We start from the raw sequence: 21,624 nt of genomic DNA, 5'->3' as shown, positions 1-21,624 counted from the left end.
CCAGCTAAATTTGAGTTCCACTCATGAGCACTGTTTGCCCACAAAGTCTGTTACTTCATTAACTGGCTGTGAAGAAAACATTTGCAAAGGGCTGCTGATCCTACTGCAGAAAATTGCAGAACTGCAGGCTGCACATCGTTTCAAGGACACAAACCAGCTCCTTTCCTGAGAGCCTAGGGAAGGCTACTGCCTTTAGGAAAATAATCAGCAAGTATTTCCTAATTTATATGTGTGTACAATGCGGCATGGGGCAGATAAGATGGCAGAGAGGGTATTCCTGGTGGCAGAGTACATCACTGCTCTTTTGGGAACAAAGATGGCAGAGTCTGCTAGATTGGTTGTGCTTCACCTTTTCTGTATTAACCTTGCTTTAGAAAGCTGGCCACGTTCATTACCTCACCAGTCTCGTTCCACTTCTCCCACCACCACACCCTTGCCCCAGGGCAGCTGCTGCCTCCTTACCTCCTGTCTCCTGCCCCAGAACCTCTACCACTTCCTCCTCACACGCCCCACACCACCAACTATTGTCACTGCCTCCCTCAGCCCACCGAGACTGAATTAATAAACCTGACCAAATCCAGCTGACTCTGTCCAGGGCCTCCTGGGTGTGTCTGCACAGGTTTCTAGCACAGGCAGAGTTTATTTTCTCAGGTCTGCTGCTGCACTTCAGCTGCAATGGGCTCATACCTCGCAAGCTCAACAACCACAGGGCCGGACAATGTAACAAGTCTTGTCAGGTCACAACTTCTACAGTTTTATGAGCTGCCAATCGTGGTAACTAGGATAACTAGGTTAACCAGCACAAGCCTAAAGTACAACTTAAGCCTCTGCCCACTTTTGGATCAAAATTACTAAGAAAAATAACATTATTCTTCTTTTTCAGAAGAAAAAGCCCAACAACAGTTATCTGTCTTACCATAATCCTGTCGCTGTCAATAATGGTGTTCAGGCGGTGTGCAATGGTCAGCACCGTGCAGTGAGCAAACTTTTCTCTGATGGTCTTTTGAATGAACTCATCTGTTCTGAAACACAGCAAGAGCAAGGCAGACAAAGGTGAGAGGTTTGCATGGGTAACCGAACGGCAGGCAGGTTCCATGACTTCATCAAACAGGACTGTATAGCAGGAAACATACTTATGAAGCCATTACAGTCGTTCGTCCTCTTGTTATATGAGGTGACTTGGAGGGATATCATGAAACACACTCTAAAATCTATCCTCTAATACTTGAGGAGGAAATACTTTCTGCTTGCAAGTAGAATGATAGGTTTCATTTCAGGAGACTAGTTTCCCAGGTTTTGATTACAGAAAGAGAAAAATTCTGTGGAGTCTACAGAATTCCTACACCAAAAAAAATTAATCGTTGTTTTCTTTCAAGCTTTAGTTTGTGAAAGGTGTGAAGAAAAGTTGGTGAAAGTAAATATCCTTCATTGCAAATCACCTGAAAAGCAAACATAAGACAATCTATCTATAACTAAGGTTCTTGATTTCAACTCCAAAAGGGGCTTGAATGGTTGGTAAACTAAACTAGGACTGGAGTAGCCCAAGGAAAAACAAATGCTTTTGATTTACAGAATATGCCAAGTTTAATAGGAATGCACAACCCGATGAAGGGGATAAAAGCTTTCAAGTTCAGAGCTTACATGAATTAACAGCCTAAGAAAAGGCTATCAGAAGGAAACACGACTCAAAGAATGAAAACTAAGATAGAGCACGGACACTGGGTTTGACTGCAAACTGCCACAGAGCTGAGAACCACAAGAAGGAAATAAAATTACACCAAAATATAAGTAAGGCCCTAAAATGTTCTCTAGTTGTATAAACAAGCATTAAGGCAAAAGATGTGTGATACTAATAAAAACCAGAGATTGTTCAAGTAACAAACTGTACAAGAGAAGCGCCAACACCACCTTAGAGCACACCAGCCAGGCTTAAATGTGGAAATCTATACAGTCCTCTCTTCAGCCAATGAAAGGGAAAAGGCAGGGCTGGAAGGTGAATGGAGCACTTGAATTAGGCAGCCATCAGGTGATGAATGCCCTCTAGAGGCACCTGACAGCCCACATTGCACAGGAAGCCTTGGATCCCAACCTGGGTGCCCAGCCAGGCCATGGGTATACTCACGTATTGCCTATCAGCCTTCAAAAACAATGATGAGTGGGGACAATGCAGAAAAACGAAGAGAAACTAAATTTCTCATCCAAGATAAAAGGAAGACACAGAGAAGTAAAAATATACTGGGGTTAGTTGTACAAAGTAAGCTCCAGCCTGGAAGCCAGGCACTTGAAGCCATGGGTCTCATTTCCAGGATTTCTATTAAAACATTGAATGGTACTTTTATATGTAACTCCTGGAGAATAACAAATACTGTAGAAAGGGTTAAACAACACAAAGGAGGTATCTGGATAAACTGGTATATTTAGACAGTCATGTTAGCTTCAACCAGCTGCTTGCAAAGCCTTAATTCTTCTAATCGTTAAAAGTAACTGGAAAAATCAAATAACATACAAGGAAGATTCATGCAACACGTCTTCCTCTGACAAATGATCATTTTTTTAGACAGAAGTAGCACTCTACATTGAATCTGTCTGCACACGATAAATATTTGGTATCACTTCATAAATAAGCAAAAAGAATTGTTCTGATGCCACCACATCAGGAGACATCAACAATAAAAAGTAGACAAAGACAACTTTGGAAGAGCAGGGGTGACTTAGAGCAACAGAGTAACCATTATGTTTCCACAGCAGAAAGCACAAGCTCATGCTCTGAAGGACTGAGTATAACTTCTGTTACAAACTAAGTTTAAGCAATCAGCATGACAAAGGAATAGACAGATCCCTGCCAATGACCCGATGAATCATCAGAGAGAAGTAAGACATGAACAGTTAAGTAAAAGTTCCCATGCATCCTGACTATCATCTTCATCTGGGGACAGAAACATTTAAGCTCTGTCATGAGCTTAAGAGAACTGAGTTCTGGGCCACGCAGCCTGAGAAGGCTTGGTCCTCCTGTTCCTACTTCCTGAAAGAAGCTAAAGAACACGGTGGGAAACGGGTGTTCCTCAACTCCTCCTTTTGAACCAATGCCAGTAGCAATCAGGGCAAGAGGCAGGAGGAGAAGTCAGGACAGAGCCAGGCTCTTTAACTCCGTGTGTTAACGATCTCCGTAGGAAAAGGAAGACATTAATGCCCCACATCACAGCAATACCTGTGCTTTCACCCCCCTGTTCATGCACCTATCTTTTTTTCCTATCTTCTCAGCAATGCCTCGATGACCTGAGTAATCTTACTTTCAAAAGGAAAAAAATCAGGGCCACGCAGGAAACCATTCATTAGGGAAGAGGCTTATACAGACAGCTGGATGTGTTCTCTGCAATGGCTGGAATAGCAAAGCAGAAACAAAAGATTCAATACTCCCTAGACTTATGTGAAGGAAGCTTTTTTCTTTCCTTAAAGTCAAGCTCAAGGTGAGGTTTCCTGCAGAGCTACTACAGAGCACAGAGAATCACAGCTTGCTCATGGATTTTGAAAACAAGTTTTTAAAGGGCTCAAAATGGTTTGTAAACTTCTGGTTATTCCTACTGTTATCTGAGGAGAATCCTTGAGCAGCCCTGTCCTCTGCATTCATTTATTACACCTTCCTTTATTATGTATCTTCCTCATAGCACCACTTCTTCCTACATTTTCAATAGAAACTGTTTCTTGTTCTTAGATAGCTACTACTGAACTATTATCTTAAACAGGTATTTCTTGAATACGAGCTTATTCCAAACAGGAAACTGCTGGCCATATTGTGGGTATGACAAATCTTCTCAAATGAGACTGCAAAGTAATCAGAAACAGACCTAATACCTCCATCTTCAAATAGCACAGTATGAAATCTCATGCATACATAGCCACTGATAAGGACTCAACCAGATCCTCTCTAAGGCTCAGTAGATTTTGGAGCAGTTTTTGGGGTGGCAGGCAGAAGCACCACTGGTAACATCCAGAAAAATCTCAGGAAGAAGGCAGGAAAGACAAGAAGAATCTAAAAGACTAACAAAAGGACCCGTGTACAGAATTATGTAACAGAGCGTAGAGACTCTAACACATGCCAATTAGAGCTGTCTACCCTCTACAGAAGTGCCAAAGGAAGCAACATTCCTGACCTTTTTTTCCAGGGCATAAACACACTCTCTGTGGCACTTACCCACACTGAGAAATAGGCCAGATAAGTGCCAAGTGATTCCATCACCCACCTCAGTGGATCAAACCCCATCATCTTTCAGGCATATTAGGAACCAAAGATGAAACCTGAATAGCAAAACCAGGGCCTGCTGGATGACAAAAAACTCAACCCTAATCTGATTATATGAAAATGGGAACCACGATACTCCCCACTGCAAGGCACAGCACAATAAGAAAGCACAAAAAGGTGGAATAGCTGTCCCACTGGCACCATGGGTTAAAGATCTAACACCAAGTTTCACAGCAAGCCAAGATCTGGTGTAACCTAAATTAGTTGACTGTGTAAAAAGAAAACTATCTCAAGAGCAAGGATAAATATGACCTGAATGAGAAGCAACCAAGCTGCTGAAAGGAACCCTGGTTAAGTCATTATCTTTAGTCTAATGCCCTCCTGGAATTGGCCTGGAAACATATCTCACACTACACAATTCCTGGGTGGCTTTGGATAATTTCTCCAAAAGACAGTTACAGATAGCAAGCAGCTAGATGTAATCCAAGATTAAACCTTGCAAGGTTAAGCTGGCAAATGAACTGAAATACGTGCAATGGCTGTTTTTACCAGACTCAGTGAGCGACCAATGTAAAAACGTGGCAGTGGATTGGTCCCAAAAAGTTGTGTCCTCTGTAAGCAGTAAAAACAACACCACGTAACGACGTAGCCAGTGAGCAGAAAGCTTAGTAAATTCAACTTACTCAGTGTTTTAAAAAAGTCTCAGTTACCAAGGGTTTTGTTTCAGTGCATCACCAAAGCGACTACAGAAAGATTTCAGCTCTTCCTGCTCCAGATTTCATACAACTTTCTAGAATGGTTCAACTGCTTTAGAATGCCTCCACTCCTCGGAGTGAGAATGCTGGCTTCAGGACCGAGGAGATAAGATCAAATTAAGTGTCTGTCACCATATAAAACACCGCCCAAGTGGTCTGACTTCGGGCAGCCTTCCTCACGGGAAGCTCCTCCTCTCTCTCACAAATATGTGGTCACCCCTGCAACATGCAGAGCAGCAGCAGCCACAAGGAGCAAGGGGTTTGATAAGGGTACACATGGGAATTTGAAGATCTGAGAAGGATGAACTCCAAATTCCTTCCCTTTACTCCTTTGCTCAGCAAAGCAGACAACAATGGCCTAGCTGACCCAGAGAGACATGGCGGGGAGCCCCTCAGCCCCGAGGAAGGTACACTGCACACCTTTCACCCTGCCTCGTGCCACCTCACTCCTCCTTCTCCTTCTCCCAGTCCCAACTGCTGCCTCCCTTCTCACATTTGCTTCCTAGTTGAACTGGAGAAGGGACACAGTTGCAGCAGCAGATGAGGCAAAGAGATCAAGAGCCAGAAAAACAAAAAAAGAAACAGTATCTCCAGAGCTGGCGGCAGCTCCCCATGGTTTCCTACCCCAGGTGCTTGATACGATGTGTGCTTGCCACCGGGCTAGAGACAAGGGGGCCAGGTATGGGTGTTGTGCATCAGGAGGAGGAGGAGGAGGTTTTCCTTACATGCCAAAAATGCCTCCCTAACTGCTCAGTTAAGCAACCCACATCAGCATTTCCTGATGAGCATCCTATCAGATTGCACAGCTGAAAAATACTTGGCTCTAGTTTAGCAACACATTAAGGAAAAGGTAATAATGACTGTAATGCAAACTGAATTCAAAGAAGACGTTCCAAGTTATTATTTGTATTGTTATGCCTAGAGTTGATACAAACAAACATTTACCTTATTATAATATATATTGCAGCACACATTAATCAAGATCAATTAAATGGATAGTGTAAGTTGAGAACACACACATGTGAGATGCCAAAATAGGGAGGATGGGTAAAATGGAATTAAATTTCCACAGCTATGATTAATCACAGTTAATCTATCAGTGTGCAGGCAAAAATAAACTAATAGTCAAAGGAAAAAAAAAAGAGAGATAAAAAGAGAACCTCTGGGAAGGGAAAGCACTTCTCTAAAGCTTTTAGAAATACACTGTCAGCTGAACTGCAAAGCTACCCCAGTGGCACCACTTCTCCCCCAAGAAGATGTTATAAAAATGAGTCACGCCCAGATGACATACAAAATCCTTAATGCATCTGTTTGAGGGACTTGCTGTGTTATTGTCCTCTTTGGACTCGGAGTTCTCCCTCAAGCCATAGTTTGTTGGAACTATATATTCAGCTCAGACTAATTGATGCAGTACGTTTGCAGTATTGTTTCCAAAATATTTCCACCAGTGTTTCAAATGTTTCAAAAATTAACAGTGGGGGTACTTAGCTATTGGAACAATTTAACAAGGGTTGTCATTGAATTTTTTTTTCTATTGAGGTTGGATGTTCTTCTAGAAGTACGCTCTAGTTCAAACAGGAATGAATTCAGGAAAGTTCTGCCGGCCCGAGTTGTACAAGACAAAATAATGAATGATAAACGAGTCCCTCCTGTAGCTTTAAACATCTCCAAATCTGTTTTGCAACTCCTGTGTTTAGGACAGTTTGCCTTCCCCCAACCCTATTTTATCTATCTGTAACTTACTATGCTGGCATCGGAGCCATCTGCAGCGATAGCATCTCATAGACAGAATTATCCAGTTTTGCTTGTAGCCATTTTTCACCTTTCTAGGGTTTTCTGTTGTTGAAAATTAATAAATTATTTTTTATTTATTTGCTAGGGACCCTCCTTCCAGAAATCATTAGAACTCAACTTGTTTCATGGCTATTCTAATGTTACTGATGTGCGTTTCCAAGGAGGTTTTTGTCTGCTTGTCTATGGCTGCAGGATAAATAAACTTTGAATATTAATTTTCCTACTCTATGGAGTGCACTGAAATGAGGGATATTTTGAGCATTTAGTTTATATCATCTGCTCTGTAGCCAAAGCTCAACCGCCCCACTTTGAATAGACAATTATGATGCTATCATTAAAAACATAAAATAGGAATACAAACTACAAGAAATCCAAAGCGTTTACATTCATCGCTCCCGTACAGATGATCCTATTAGAAGAAAAAACAGCTGATCTTAACATGCCAGATTTTGTTTTTACCTTGGGTCCACATTTGCTGTTGCTTCATCAATGATAAGGATCCGATTTTTTTTTAGAACCGCTCTGGCAAGACACACCAGTTGTCTCTGACCAACACTAAAATTAGACCCAGATTCTGCCAGCTGCGTCTCCATTTTATTAGGCAGATCTTCCACAACATCCTTCAGTTGCACCTGTTGACATGTCAACATATTGTAGGATGAGTAACTCCCTTTTAAATCAGCTATTGTGTGTCTGATGACACAACAATAAGTATGTGAGGTTTACCTTTTATATTCTGACACAAAATGAGTAAGTGCCAAGTTGGATTACACAGCGTGTCAGTTATTAGAATTCAAAAAACATTAAAGCACATTGTTAAGAATCTATTAATGTTCATTAAAACCAAGATATGAATCAAAATGTAATCAAAGCATCATCCCAAAGGATATTTTTTTCATAAAAGACTTGTATAGCAATATACATGTCTACACACACATGCACAAACACACGCATACACAGGGCGGTCTACCTTCTCCCATCAACAGCTATGCCCTTATCGAACCTGATGGAAACATCTGAAACCTAAAGCACACAAGCCCTGTAGTGTTATTTGGCTTGTAAATATTAGATGTAGATTATTAGATTTAATAAGTCACCTCTTCCAAGGCGTTCCACAGCTCTTCATCGGTGTATTCATTGAAAGGATCTAAATTTTTCCTCATAGTTCCAGTGAATAAAACAGGCTCCTAAAACCCAATAAAATTAGTGTTTCATTATAAATGCAGGTTTTATATTGTGATAGGTGATTTAATAATAACCAGAACTAGCCTATGTCAACAGCAGCATAGAAGTATCTGACAACAAGCTATCTTTTATGAAGACCAAAAGAGTATTTCCCAACAGCACACAAAGTCTGTATGAAAACAGTTTCCCAACAGGACAGGTCTGCAAATTCCTGTACACAGTCAGGTCAGTACTCAAATGGGCATTTACATGCCACTGCTTTGATGCCACAAGCTATATATAAACTTACATGAAACCACTGCTATCCACCCAGTATTGTTAATGAAAACCAGCAACTAACACTGCCAATAAGCTCACACTCCAAAATTACATTTGGGCAGTCTGGAAAATTTGGTTTTGAAGTACCCGGGCCAGAGAGGAATCAAAGAGCTCCCAGTGCCTTTCTGGCAAGTTTTGTTCTGTTTCAGTTCCCGTTCAGACCAATAACAGATCATTAATCCAACTGTCACAAATCCATCCACACTGAAAAATGTAGTGCTTGAGAAGATGACTTCTGGTTCAGAAGTCCTTAAGCAATTTATCAGTGCTCACTCATGTGAGTTGCCAGTGTCATGCACTGACATGACTTCAGGGCTAAACTCCTCTTAATACCACACATAAAGACAACAACAAGAAGTCAAAAACTATAACAGGGCTAATCATAAGCGGAGACCATTCATTACGTTGTCAGTCTGGAGAAATCTCATGCAAAATGTCTTCTTTCTTTTCCCCTCCCCATGGAAATAAAGTCTAATTTACACTGGGTAACTTCAGCTTACCCCGAGTTTAACCCCTGTCACGATTCACGCCCTACCTAACCCTAACGATGCCCAGCTCCAAAGGGCTACAGCAAATCAGAACAGAATTTAGACCTTAACCCTTTTATTCTGCCTTCATTTCTAAACCTCTCTGAGCAGTATAAAAGGATTAACACAGGGACAGAACGTGCCACAAGCCATGTGAAAGAACACGCGCGTTTCCTGACATAACACGCTGATTACTTGAAAGTATCTATTGCACTAGCAGCACCTCACTAAAAACCTGTTGAATGAACAAAAGGATTTAGAAAAAAAAATAAATTAACAGGTTAAAGAACATTTTTCTTCAAAAACACAGAGATAACAATTTGTTTAACAATACCTATTTTAATACGCCATTTGGTGTGTTTTGAAGGTATTGTTACGTTTATTTTCCTTTTCATTTCATTTTTACAGCTTGGCAAAAGAAGAGGCTGAATTCATAAAGTGTTCATAACTATTATAAAAGTCCTAACAACAGACATGTACTGCAACAGAAGATAAGGATATTTTTTAATTACCATTTCTGACACAGATTATTATTTAAAATAGTCTGGTTTACGAGAGGAAAGTAATAAGACAAACCTGTAAATAATTGTTGTAAAAATGCTTGCAGACAGGGAGGCAGACAACATTTGCATAGAAAAGATTTACAAACACTGCCTTCACACAGCGCCATCCAAGCAAGCAATTAGAAGCCTAAGCACATTTTTATTTCTCCAGGTAGGTATTTAAACTTACATATAAGAAAAACTTCAGTCTTGCCTCATCGCTCTCTAGGAATGGTTCTGGTTAGCATGTTTTATGCTATAATTTTAATAAGCATCTCTCCCTCTGGTTTCTCAGCTTCCCACATAATTACGAAGACATTTGCTGCAAAATAACTCTCTGATGTTACATTACTATTTCTATTAGTGACACTGCTACTAATGCAGCACCAGACAATGGCTATCACTATGTTTACTACAGTACGAACCTTATTCCAACCCCTCCTCTTCTTACTATCACCCCAACAGTTTTGCATACTTTAGAGGCAACAAGTCCTCTCTTACGTGGAAGAGAAATGCTACCTGCTAGCCTTGGGACACTTAAACCCCTGTCGGACCAGGATGAAAAGCCTATCACGTAAATGCCAGGAGTCATGGAATTCAACTGGATTAAAATAGTTTCACAACTGTGACAACAGACCACTGTATGAAAAAAAAATGTATAATTAAATGCAATGAACTTCGAGCATCTGCATCGCTCAACATATAGAAACTAGCTGACCAGCAGTTTCCCTGTCTCACTCTGGTTTATTCAACTGGGTTGAATTCTTTTAAAAATCACCCACAATAGCTACGGGCAAGGCTTTCAAAAAGCTGTAGACCTGGAATGAACTGAGGGGAAAAGAATGATGCACACAAACAAAATATTAGAACTTAAATCCACATAAAGTCCTCTTTACATACAAAAGACGACTAGTTCCAGTGAGTACCTCTGCTGTGCAATAACAAAGCCTTCAGCATGCAGAAACAAAAGACATCCTGCGTTAGGCAACAACCTAATTGCTGGGGGGAGTACCTCTATTTTTATTTTTATTTTTTTAATAACAGCATACCTGCTTCTTTTCTCTCACTCTTGTTCTTGTGAAAGAAAAAAACCCAAACAAACCAAAACAGGTAATCAAGAAAGGCTTAGAACAGCTGTTCATTACCATTTTTATCAGATTTTCAATTTAAAGAAAATAATACACTTTGAATGTCAGCCTGCCAACAGGCTAGCAAACATTCAGATACAAAAATGGTGTAAAGATCTGTTATAAAATATGGAGATCCAAGAACTAAGACTATACATGGCAAATATATTCCTCTGGTTTCCAGCCAACCAGAACAACTATCTGCCTGCTAGAACATCCCAGACAAATTACTTGCCCAAAGCATGACTTTGCACTTGCAGGATATGAGCTTCTCCCTCACTTTCCAGTGGAGAGCAAATGATCATGGAAGAGATCAGAACTCTCATGAAAGATGACAAGGGGGAATGGCTTGATTAGATTTGGAATGGCTTTAGATTAGATATTAGGGGGAAGTTCTTTACAGAAAGAGTGGTGAGGTGCTGGAACAGGCTGCCCAGAGAGGTAGTGGATGCCCCATCCCTGGGGGTGTTCAAGGCCAGGTAGGATGGGGCCCTGGGCAACCGTGTGTAGCTCCAGGCCTGGAGGTTGGTGGCCCTGCCTGTGGTAGGGAGCTTAGAACTCTGTGATCCTTCGGGGTCCCTTCCAATCCAAACCATTCTAAGATTCTATGGTAACCTGCACAGGCTCTGCCTTCAGGAAGTTTTGAGCTTATACGTAACCCTGCTTTGATTCAATGTCTCATTCCAAAGACCACGGAAGAGAAGACCTGCGACCTATGGGATTTCTTCAAACATCCCTTCAGCTCCAGCACCAGAGATGAGGCTGTTCCCAACACCATCTTAGGTTGCTTGCCTGCACTGCAGCCTTTCCTGCATTCAGCTTCTGAAGCTCACCAGGTTTTTGTTAATGGATCATAATGACCCACTCTTTTGTCCATTCCTCTGCCTTCCTCCTGTCCAACCTTCCCCAAACAATGGAAAGCCTGGTAGCTCACTTCTAGTTGGCACATTCGCTCTTTCTAGATCTAGCCTCAGTCAGTTTGTGCAGGGGTGACTAGAGAGATGAAATCAGTCCCTCAAATGCCCTTACTAAGGAAGCTTCAGGCAAAGCATCAGGCAGGAACTGCTGCCAACAGATCAAATTACTTCAGAACTGCTGAAGCTGGGAATATTCCTGACATATTTCCTCTGCTCTTTCCCAGACTATAGGAGGTATTGCAGGGTACTGCTAACACCTGCTCACAAGTATTCCAGAGGAACAGACAGAAGACAAAAGTAGGAACAAAATGCTCCTGTCCCCAGAGCTGATTCTGTTTATCTTAAAATAGTCAAGACCTTACTCAAGTTAGAGCAATGTCTCGCTATAGTTTCTGTGTCTACTGCATACAGGAGATCAGGGGGAACATATCCCAGCAAAGCATTTTAAATCATAGAATCATAGAATAGAATACCACAGCCTTAGGCTGAAAGTGTTTCTAGCAGACCAAGTGACTCTCTTACCTGAGGTATAATCGAAATCTTCTTCCGCAGGTCATGGAGCCCTAGCTCTGACGTCAAGTACTTATCAATCCAAATCCTTCCTTCGGGTTCCGCCAGGCGGAAGAGGGCTGCTATCAGAGAGCTCTTCCCAGCTCCAGTTCTCCCCACTATTCCAACCTAGACAGCAGAGCAAGCCAAGCTTGTACAATTAAACCGTGAGCTTCTCGGGATAAATTAGTATGTCAAGTGACAGTTTTACAACATCACAGGATTTATAGTAGAACAAGCACCACATAAAGCTTCTTTATAATTAACATTTTTTCAAGAGGAGGAAAAAAACCTCCCCCCAAATCAGTTTGGATTCAGGTGACATTTGGATACCTAACAATTTCTTGGATTGCATTCAAAGGTAAAAGATTTTTTCCTTAATGTGTGATGTTTTATTGTGTAAACAAGATAAAGTGGCTTGGTGCATAATGTGAATCAAAGTTGCTAATTTTTATACTAAACCTGGTCTGCTGGGTGAAGTTAGGCAAATCATTTCAGGCATGCACCTACTTCTCAATCCAAAACAGGACTCCCATAAAGCACTTCGGGAACAGTGTATGAGCAGTGTACTCATTTTAAGTAACTGAGACTGATTTTGGTTAGTATGGCTAAGGTAAAGTACTTCAAAGCAGTCTAAAGCCTAACTCTAAAGCTAAAATAAAGCCAAAACTATCAGGAGGATTATAAACTGTATTCATGCTTCAGAGAGCTTCAACAGAGAGGACATAAGCATTGAAACTACAAGGCCATGTGAGCAAGCTGCAATTCCTCTCTAAACAGGAGAAACAGTGAATAATAAAATCACAGTGATTCAGGCCTCTATATGTACCCAAAGAAAAATCATAAGCTCTATGAAAGGTGAAGAAATAAAGCTTTCAGGGAAAAGAAGGGAGAGACAGTGCAAAATATGGGATTGCTAACTTTAATGACAAAGAGTTAAGACCTTGAAATATTTCATATGAAAGCAACACTTGGGAGAAAGCAGGCCCATTAATAAATGAGGAGATATAACTAATGGTGATTAAATACTACTTGAACAGCAAATTTAAATTTTTTTTTTATGTTGTCTTCAGGTGAAGGATTCTTAGAGAAAACAACGTACAGTAATCGATTGTATCAGAGAAGGTGATGGGCGTAACCCCCCACGCAGATCTGATCTGGCAGGATCTGTTATTTCCTGCACTCCTTTCTAATCGTTGCTTTTCCAGAAAGAAATCAACACACTGGAAGGAGTTCAGAAGAGTTCAGCATAAAATTAATATGGGATGCAGATACTGATTTGATGAGGAAGGATTTATGAGGATTAAAAGTGTACATAGCCTGGCAAAGTGATTGGGGTGCAAAAGGGAAGAAGAAGCATGAAAAACTCCATGAGTATACGTACAGACACCAGAGGGCAATTACCCACTGCCTGAGACTCAGATGTATGCAGTAATGACTGCTGGAATGAAATTAAGCACAGGAAACATTACATGGAAGAGCAAGGAGAAACTTTCTAACAGTCAGAGGGGCTAAGCTCAGACAAAGCAGCAGTGCCCACATTTGATCAAAAATAGACAAAAGCCTAAAAAAATTAAGACTGTGAGGAACAACTTACACTGCATAATCTAAAAGGTATTTTCTCCTTCTATTTTCCAGTTCAACAATTCAATCCAGCAATTCATTATTATACTATTGTATATAGACTAATTAACATTTATACAGTGCTTATTAAAGATACAGCCTAATTTAAGCAAATCTGTTAAAATAAATGATAAAATGTCTACTCTGCTAAATTATATCAGTGAAACAAAGGAAAAATAGTTCTGAACAGTTACACTACAGCTCAGAAAGAAAATGCTGAATGGAGAACACAGACACCCAGAGTTGTGAAAACAAAAGTTCAATTGTTCCTCTGTAAATGTCAGTGATATAAAGTATTGTATTAAGGATATAAAAACGTTAAAAAATACATTGATACTTAAAATAAAAATGCAGCTGCTCTGCATATTGTCAAAATTCCACTTTCAGTTTGGCATCAAATGAAAGGACTATTGCTCTTCAGTATTTAAAGGAATCTATTTGTATTTTTGGTCCAATTGACTAGAGGCTGCTGAAAATCGACATGAATTTGAAACAGCTCTCAGTATACACATTTAGTATTATTTTTTGGGTGTGCATTGTACTCTTCAGAGGCTCATGTTCATAGCCAGTGCAAACACAGCCATGGTCTGCAAATGGAAGTCTGTCCCAGCCACCTAACAGCGATCGCACGGCCAGGATTCTGCTGCCCGACGTAAGCCGTGCGCGCACGCAGGAGTTACACCTGCTACGCTCGGCTCATCGTTACTCAGGCGTCACTCGCGCTTCAAAGCAGAGCTGCACAAAAAATGAGGGTGAGATTTACAGCGTGTCAGCTACTCCACTGAAGCTGCCTGTGTCTTTGTTATCCCTCAGGCAACCTCCCTTTCGTGCTAAGCTGGGGAGAGCATTTGCGCGAACAGCTGCTGTGCCGTAAATCTAGGCCCTCACCCTCCAAACTTCTTAATGTAGCCATACCCTCAGATTTAGGATCTGTCAGGACAAGGTGCGTTTAACAAGCTATTAGTCAATGAGCATTCATAAGCACCCTGAAACAAAGGTAGTGGTGTTTAAACCCAAGGCTGCACATGCTAACCGCCTTCTGCAGCTGTAGTAGCTGAAGAGGTTAATCACAGCCAACTGTTTGCAGAGCTCCTCCTGTGAGCACACCTCCTCCACTCTCACCGCACCTCCAGCTTCCCAAACCGGGGCGCTGGGGTGGCTACAGGAAAAACTACAAGCAAGGCAGAAGTTCAAATTCATTTATCCTGCCAGTGGCACTGCAGCCACAAGTCTGTATGAGCCAGGGGTTACACTCTGAACAGGCATAAGAGCTCTCACTGTCAGAGCCGCACAGGCAGAGTATCTGGAAACCTGGTTCTTCTCCATAATTAAAACCAATATAAGGAGTACAGATGCTTGGGAGATTTACACAGTGGCAGTATAATGCAGCACTGTGCAAAACAAACCCAAAGGCCTTGGCAATAGTTTCTAGCTGGGCAAATTCACTTCAGGAAGGAAAAATCACAGCACAACCACTCAGCAAAAATAAATACCTCCAGTCATACCTCCTTCTCTTGCCCCCACCAAGGACTGAGTCATACATTGCTAATATATCTTGCTTCCTTATTTTATTTTATATTATTTTATTCAATCTTTATTTATTTAATTTATTTTTATTTCATTTTATTTCATTTCTGTGTCTCACTAAGAAACGTAAATCTCTTCTGCTATTACACTGGAGGGGTATGTAACAGCTAGAGCGATGGCTCACAGGCAAGAAAAGTAGAGAGTGTATAAACATCCCTTTTGCTCTTTTTCTTAAACACCATTTTTAACTCACCCATACCTAATTCCATGAGATCATCTCCATGCAGCAAAGTTGGGTTGAATTCTTGTAACATGCATGTTATTAAAAAGGTCCACTTGAGGAATGAAACAGGTTTGGGACTGAATGGAAAAGCATGTTACAAATGAGGCCAGGGCAATGATTGTGGAGAGTTGAACCAGCCTCCTAGGGAAGATATCCTAATCGAAAAAGTACACGTGCATTTGAAATGTAGCAAAGCACGAATTAACACTGCAGGGCTCTAATTTAATTTTGTCTGTGGGGGAGACCTTCCCTGCAGCACTCTTTCAATAGGGATAGTGTCAAAATTGGGGAGGAAGAGTCAAATTTGCAGAGGAGGAAGAGTTTTATTTCTACGTTTCTTTTGGCTACCAATCTAATTAATGGCAACAGTTAATTGGATTGGTAGCCGAAAGGAACTGAAATAAAATCCCCAATTCTAAAGTTCTGCAACTGATTTGTATTTCTTTCTTCTCCCTTCCATTCAGGGCTCTGTGCTAGAGCATGTACATCCCTTACTCTCAATTGTCTCTGCTCACCCTGTCTGTTGATGTCTTTCGCTCCGTTTACGTTCCCTCTATTGGATCCCCAATTTCCTAATGCAGCTCCATTTCCTTTGGATTGGAACAAACAACTTGTGCTGAGTTTTGAATGTCTGAGGCTTTCTGACACAACTCAAATTTTATCAGGAAACTATGAAATCTGTTTAACCCTTTGTTTTGACAGACAGAAGTTTCATGTTTGCAGATGCTTTTATTCTACACTTACAGGAAATAAACAGGCTCCAACTTTTGTTATAAAATATGACTACAGCTTGTTTTTTAAAAGAACACTTATTAATTTCCTAAAATCCATATGATTATAACTTATATTATCACACAGATTCACGTCAATTTATCACCTTCACTGAATTCCCCTGAGTGGCCCAAGAGAACCATATACATACCTTTTCTTTTGGTTTAATGACAACAGACAAATGTCTTAAAACCAAAGGTCCATCTAGACTGTAAGTGAAGTTAACATTTTCAAATGCTATCATTCCTTGGCTGGGCCATTCTGGTGGTGGATGCTTGTTGGTCTCCCAAGGAGCTTCTTTTTCAAGTTCTGTGTATTCCATTACTCTTTCTACTGATATCATCTAAGGGGAGGGAAGAAGACATATACATACACATCAATTTCAGCTTACTGCAAATACTGCATGCATATATGTGTGTGTGTGTGTGTTTGTGTGTATTTTTCCTATAAAGATTCAATGGCAATTATTCCAGAGTTTTTCTTTTCAGCACAGATGAGAGTATTTGGTACCATCCTATGCTTATTTCATACAACTGAAAAAGTGGAAAGAATGCATCTTATGTTCTACTCAGACCTGAATCTGTCAAGGTACATAAATCCATACATAGGCATTCACTTCTAACCAGTGGGATTAATTACAAATCTAGCTATGTACATAAGTATTAAGAAATCTAAGCTTTGAGAGTTGTCTGTCAGTCTTGGCTAAGATGACACCATTTCATTGTGTGTTGGGAAGACAAAGGTAGACATGAAACTGCCGTATGAGCACGATAGCTACTTCCACCAAGTTCATCATCCCTATTTTGTCCTGCTCATTACCACCATGCTCACCTCCTGCAAATCTTTTAAATATGTTTGTTACAAGCAGCTCCACAAGCCAAGTTAACTGTCACCTTATTACTACTGACTTTCATGCAGCTAAGCTTGCTTTCCCATGTATTTTATGCCAGATATGAAAGAAATTGCAACATTTGCTGGTGCATCTAATCTTACAGGAAGGAAGAGAAACAGAAGCTGAGCTTTCTAGGCGTTTTTTCGTTTCACCCATACATCTTCTCAATACAATTAACTGTATTTAATGGCAGCCACTCACAGATGGATTCTGAAAGGTACCCATAAAGATATCCAGTAGGCTTATCCTGCTTGGAAGGGTTTTAAGGGCAGACGTCACCAGGCAGCAAGTTCTCCGTTGTCACTGCCACCTGCCCTTTTCACATCACAAAATAAGCTCCAATGAAAAGAGTACAAGGAAAGAACAACAGAGTAGAATAGAGAGGAAATGTTCTTGCCTCCCCCAAATGTAGCCAGCTTTTAGTAATGAGGTACTTTTGGTGGATGTCCGCCTGTCAAAGAAGTTGATGCTAATAATCATAGCTCCATAAAATGACCATGAAAGCCAGCTCAGAGAATGGCAAGCCTTTTTCCTCCAAAGTATTTCTGAATCACAGCCTTCAAGAGAGCAACACACTATGCAAAAGTCCCAGAGATTGACACTTCCAAAACTTCCCAACTGGTATGAAAAAGCCTGAAAGCTTTCTTCCCATTCCTCACTGAAGTCTGTCACCACTAGTTTATTCATGTCTGAAAAATGCTCTCAAGAAGCAATGTGCTAGACAAAAAAAATATATAAATCTAGCATTCTTATTAATTTTATCTGTTATTAAACACAGCTCTGGAACTTTTACAAAAGGGCTACATGTATTTCCTAGACCGTGGTCAGCAAATCATAATTACAAGTAAACTTTAGCTGTCAACACAAAGCAAAAAAAAAAAAAGGTTTATGCTCATTATGTTCTTTTAAAAGTCTTTTTTCTTATATATTAACTTAAGAAAGTAAATATGCAAACTAGAACATGCCAGTAAATACTGTAAATTGGTAGACAACATTTTACTTCATACATTTTGGAAAACACATAATTCTCTCATTTGAATATAAACAAATAAGTTCAAATATTTGTTAACTTACAACAAATTAGAGAAGACATAAGCCTTTACAACAAATTAACAGGGCCCTAAAAATGCCACGGGGGATATAAATACAATTTTAAAATGCAATAATAAATAATAATAAATTAAAAATCCCAAATCCAAACTGAAATTAAATTAAAAAGATCTTACTTGCAGAGAGGGATTGCTTTCCTGTAATTTTAGCAAGTTGCAAGGGAATTGACCACAGTGCAACCAGACAGTCTCCTTTCTGCTGTAAAGGGTGATTATAAAGCCTTCCTTACTATGAATGAAGAGGGACAGTCACTGGGCACAATTCAACTGAACAGACATTCAAAATCAGTCAGACAAATTATACCCCAGAAGAGGCTATTTTTCTTTATGGACTGTTAAGTGCTGCCTCAATCACTTGCTAAAGTACTAACGTCCTAAGTTAATTAAGAAGAATCCCATCCTTAAGGTCTCCCTCCTGTCACAGGGAACCAAGAGGTAAAAATGAAGAAATAAACGTTACCAGGTTTTCAACTTCAGCACTCTGCCTAACTCCCCACTGGAACGTTCCCATGAGGGTGATTGCGTAGGACAGCGCCAAACCAACCTGCCCCGCGTTCAAGGCTGCAGAACAAATGAAAAACACAATCAAATAGGTGCACTGGTAATTGCACAAAATCCGAGTTAACTTCACTTTCCTGAGGTTACTTATATGATGGAAGCATCACAGCCAGAGTTTTGTTTGGTTACACCATACATGCCATCTGTTCAATGAGTAACTCCAGGCAGAACAGCTACTTGTGGCACTGTTTTTTGGGGGGGTGGGGAGGAGGGGAGCAGTGGTACATTTTGGAAATTGTCTGTATATTTGTAAAAGAAAATCCCAATTCTCCTTGGCCTGGCATTTTATCTAAAAACTGAAGTTCAGCCTCCAGACTGTACTTAGATAGTATGTTAGGGTCATCCTTATCTAGATGAGCTTTAGTAACTTTTCTCTTTCTTCTAAGGGAATTACATCAGCCCCTAAACCTAAGCAAAAAACGAGTGTAAAAGGATTACAAAATGAGTTACCAACATTTACATCACCTTTGTAGTTCTGTAAGTGATCAGATAAAATAACAGGACAGAGTATTTCTTCCCCTTGTTATGTAAGCATTTATTGTGTTCAGTGGGTCTACTCTCCTAAAATAAATTAATTCTATCTGTCCTGATATTAAGCATGATTGTCTTCTGACTTACTTGAATTTTATCCTAGCATAGCTCTATTGACTTCAAGAGAGCTACTCCTTATCCAGAGGCAATGAAAGATTCAGGGCCATTGTTTTGACTTGTCTTTTTGCATTCTAGTAACAGCAAACCTAGCGCAAAATTTTCTGTGTGGAGCAGCACAGAGTGCTCAAATTTTAAAACACACATGCATACACAGAACTCATCCAAAGGAAAAAGAAAAGAAAGCAAACCAGGAAATTAGCACTAATTTTCATGTCCAAGATAATTATTTCTTCCTTCATATTTTAGATGACTATCTCATTCTAGTACATCTAACCCAATTACACCCTGGATGATGCATACACTAATGACAGCTCATGAGTGACAGTGAACATAAAATGTGTTATTATGAGGTGATTTTCTGTCTGGAACTGGCCTATCCTGCTGATCCAAGATATTAGAAGAGTATCCCTAGGAATTTCAGCCGGCCTTTTGGCCTACTGTGCCACGTGTAGAAAGGAAAAAAAAAGTTGTTAAGAAGCAGCTCTGTGGGTGTTTCAGCATGAAAAGCAAAGCCCTGCAGGCCCAAAAAAAGGCAGTCAAATTTGAGGAAAAAGAAGATTTATTTGTTGCCATTGCTCTGAAATCTCAAAAGGGAAGACTACAGATCTGCAAGTTCGTTTGCACATTTGGGGATGATGGCAGATACGTGCCCAAGATGCGAAGAAGCCTGAACTGCCTCCACTATTTGCAGGAAAACAGAAATAGCCCCATGCCCTAGACTGAGGAAAAGATCATGATCTAGAAAGAAACATTTAATTTAATTACAGTCCTTAAACAATTAGAAACAACAATCTATGAAAAAGAATTAGACATTACTCTACATGGTAATTACTGGGTGAACTTTTTCTAACATTTGTACTTACTCTTGGCAAGAAGCAGGGAACCGAAAGCAACCACTATAACGAAGATGGCACAGATGGCATCCAGACGCACAGCAAACCACCTCGAGGTTGTCAAAAAGAGAAACCAGGCCTCTGAAGTGTGTTTTACAAAGACATAAGAACGGTGGATTATTAGAAAATGAATCTGATCAATTATTATCACGTTAACTCATGTTAATATTATAAGTTGGTTAACGGAACCCAGTTTTCCACCTTCAAGTGCGCCCCTGTACAGACCGATGATGTTTGGAGTATTGCCTGATTTTCTTGATAGGGTCTAACCCAGTTTTCACACTAATGGCAACCACAATGGCAACCACAGTTAGTAGAACATACAGTAATAGGAAAGAGAAAGAAAAACAGTCAAGGACTGAATCATGGTCCATTTCTTTAAAATCAAAAGTCTGTTTTTTTAACTGCAGTGGACTCGGGAGTCTTAAACAAAAGCAGACGTACAACTACATTTGCTGTAGCTGGACTACAGTCTACGGGCTTTTAGCTAGAACATATCACAACACCACTGTCAGAGCCAAGACTTCAGAAGGCAGCTGCAGCTGGTTAAGCTCCCAGAAGAGCTACTCAATGCAGCCTGTGGAGTTACAGAGCCATTCAATTGACTAAAGGCACATAGCTACTTTTGGGGAAGCTCACAGGTGGACATCATTGCACACTCACATCCAAACGTTCAAAAGTTTGGTGCTAAATTCCACCCAGATAGATCTGCCACAGGACAAGATATGGGAAACAGAAGGAAAAGATATTGCAATACAGAAGGGAAAGTGTTTGAATTCAGGGCCAAAACCAGAAGTCAAGTAGCCATAACAAAGTATGGCATTATTTATTGCTAAGGTTGCAGTCAGATGAATTGTTCCAGCTGCAATCAAGTCATAGCAGAAGGTTAACATTCCAACCCTTTCTGCATTGCTTGTCATTATTCCATGCTAAAGGCCAGTGCGCTGCTTCAACTGTTGCACTGTTCCTTAGACCAGCCTAGGAAAGATTAAAAAATTTAAAAAAAAACCCCTCCCTTTTCTAGAAAAAGGGAAGAAGTAAGCCAGATCGTTTTTGATAGCCAGATTACACAGTGTAATCAACAAACCAACCACGAGAACTTTGTGTAACTTATGGAGGGCAGCAGAGGGGAAGTGCAAGGATGAACAGGTTGCCCAGAGAAGATGCAGCTGCTCCCTCCCTGACAGCGTTGAAGGCCAGGTTGGATGGGGCTTTGGGCAAATCCCCCCCAAGGCAGGGGGTTGGAACTAGATGGTGTTTGAAGTCTCTTCCAACCCAAACCATTCAATGGTTCTATAGCAAGAGGCAGCCTGGTAAAGTCCAGAGCTGGTAACCTCTTAGTCCTATTTACATCAACTCTGTG

The 21,624-nt window shown here is 40.5% G+C and overlaps 1 protein-coding gene across 2 annotated transcripts in view; it reads right to left on the bottom strand.

The window, feature by feature from the left end:
* Window positions 1–21,624, bottom strand: part of ABCC4 (ATP binding cassette subfamily C member 4 (PEL blood group)) — a gene marked incomplete at both ends in the record, with an annotated part of 145,879 nt that overhangs the window by 18,553 nt on the left and 105,702 nt on the right. Inside the window, 8 exons of one of the 2 annotated variants that reach the window (XM_084279539.1) lie at window positions 917–1,022; window positions 7,249–7,421; window positions 7,887–7,976; window positions 11,928–12,083; window positions 13,339–13,395; window positions 16,310–16,501; window positions 18,620–18,720; window positions 20,232–20,342. In XM_084279539.1, coding sequence (XP_084135665.1) covers window positions 917–1,022; window positions 7,249–7,421; window positions 7,887–7,976; window positions 11,928–12,083; window positions 13,339–13,395; window positions 16,310–16,501; window positions 18,620–18,720; window positions 20,232–20,342 — 986 coding nt within the window. The remainder of the gene's footprint in view (window positions 1–916; window positions 1,023–7,248; window positions 7,422–7,886; window positions 7,977–11,927; window positions 12,084–13,338; window positions 13,396–16,309; window positions 16,502–18,619; window positions 18,721–20,231; window positions 20,343–21,624) is intronic. The other variant, XM_084279540.1, reaches the window with a different exon arrangement.

The sequence above is a fragment of the Gallinula chloropus genome (genome assembly GCF_964237585.1).
Source record: "Gallinula chloropus genome assembly, chromosome: 1".
NCBI classification, from domain to species: Eukaryota; Metazoa; Chordata; class Aves; order Gruiformes; family Rallidae; genus Gallinula; species Gallinula chloropus.
The sequence above is the reverse complement of the archived record's forward strand: the minus strand, read 5'-3'. Positions and strand labels throughout refer to the sequence as shown.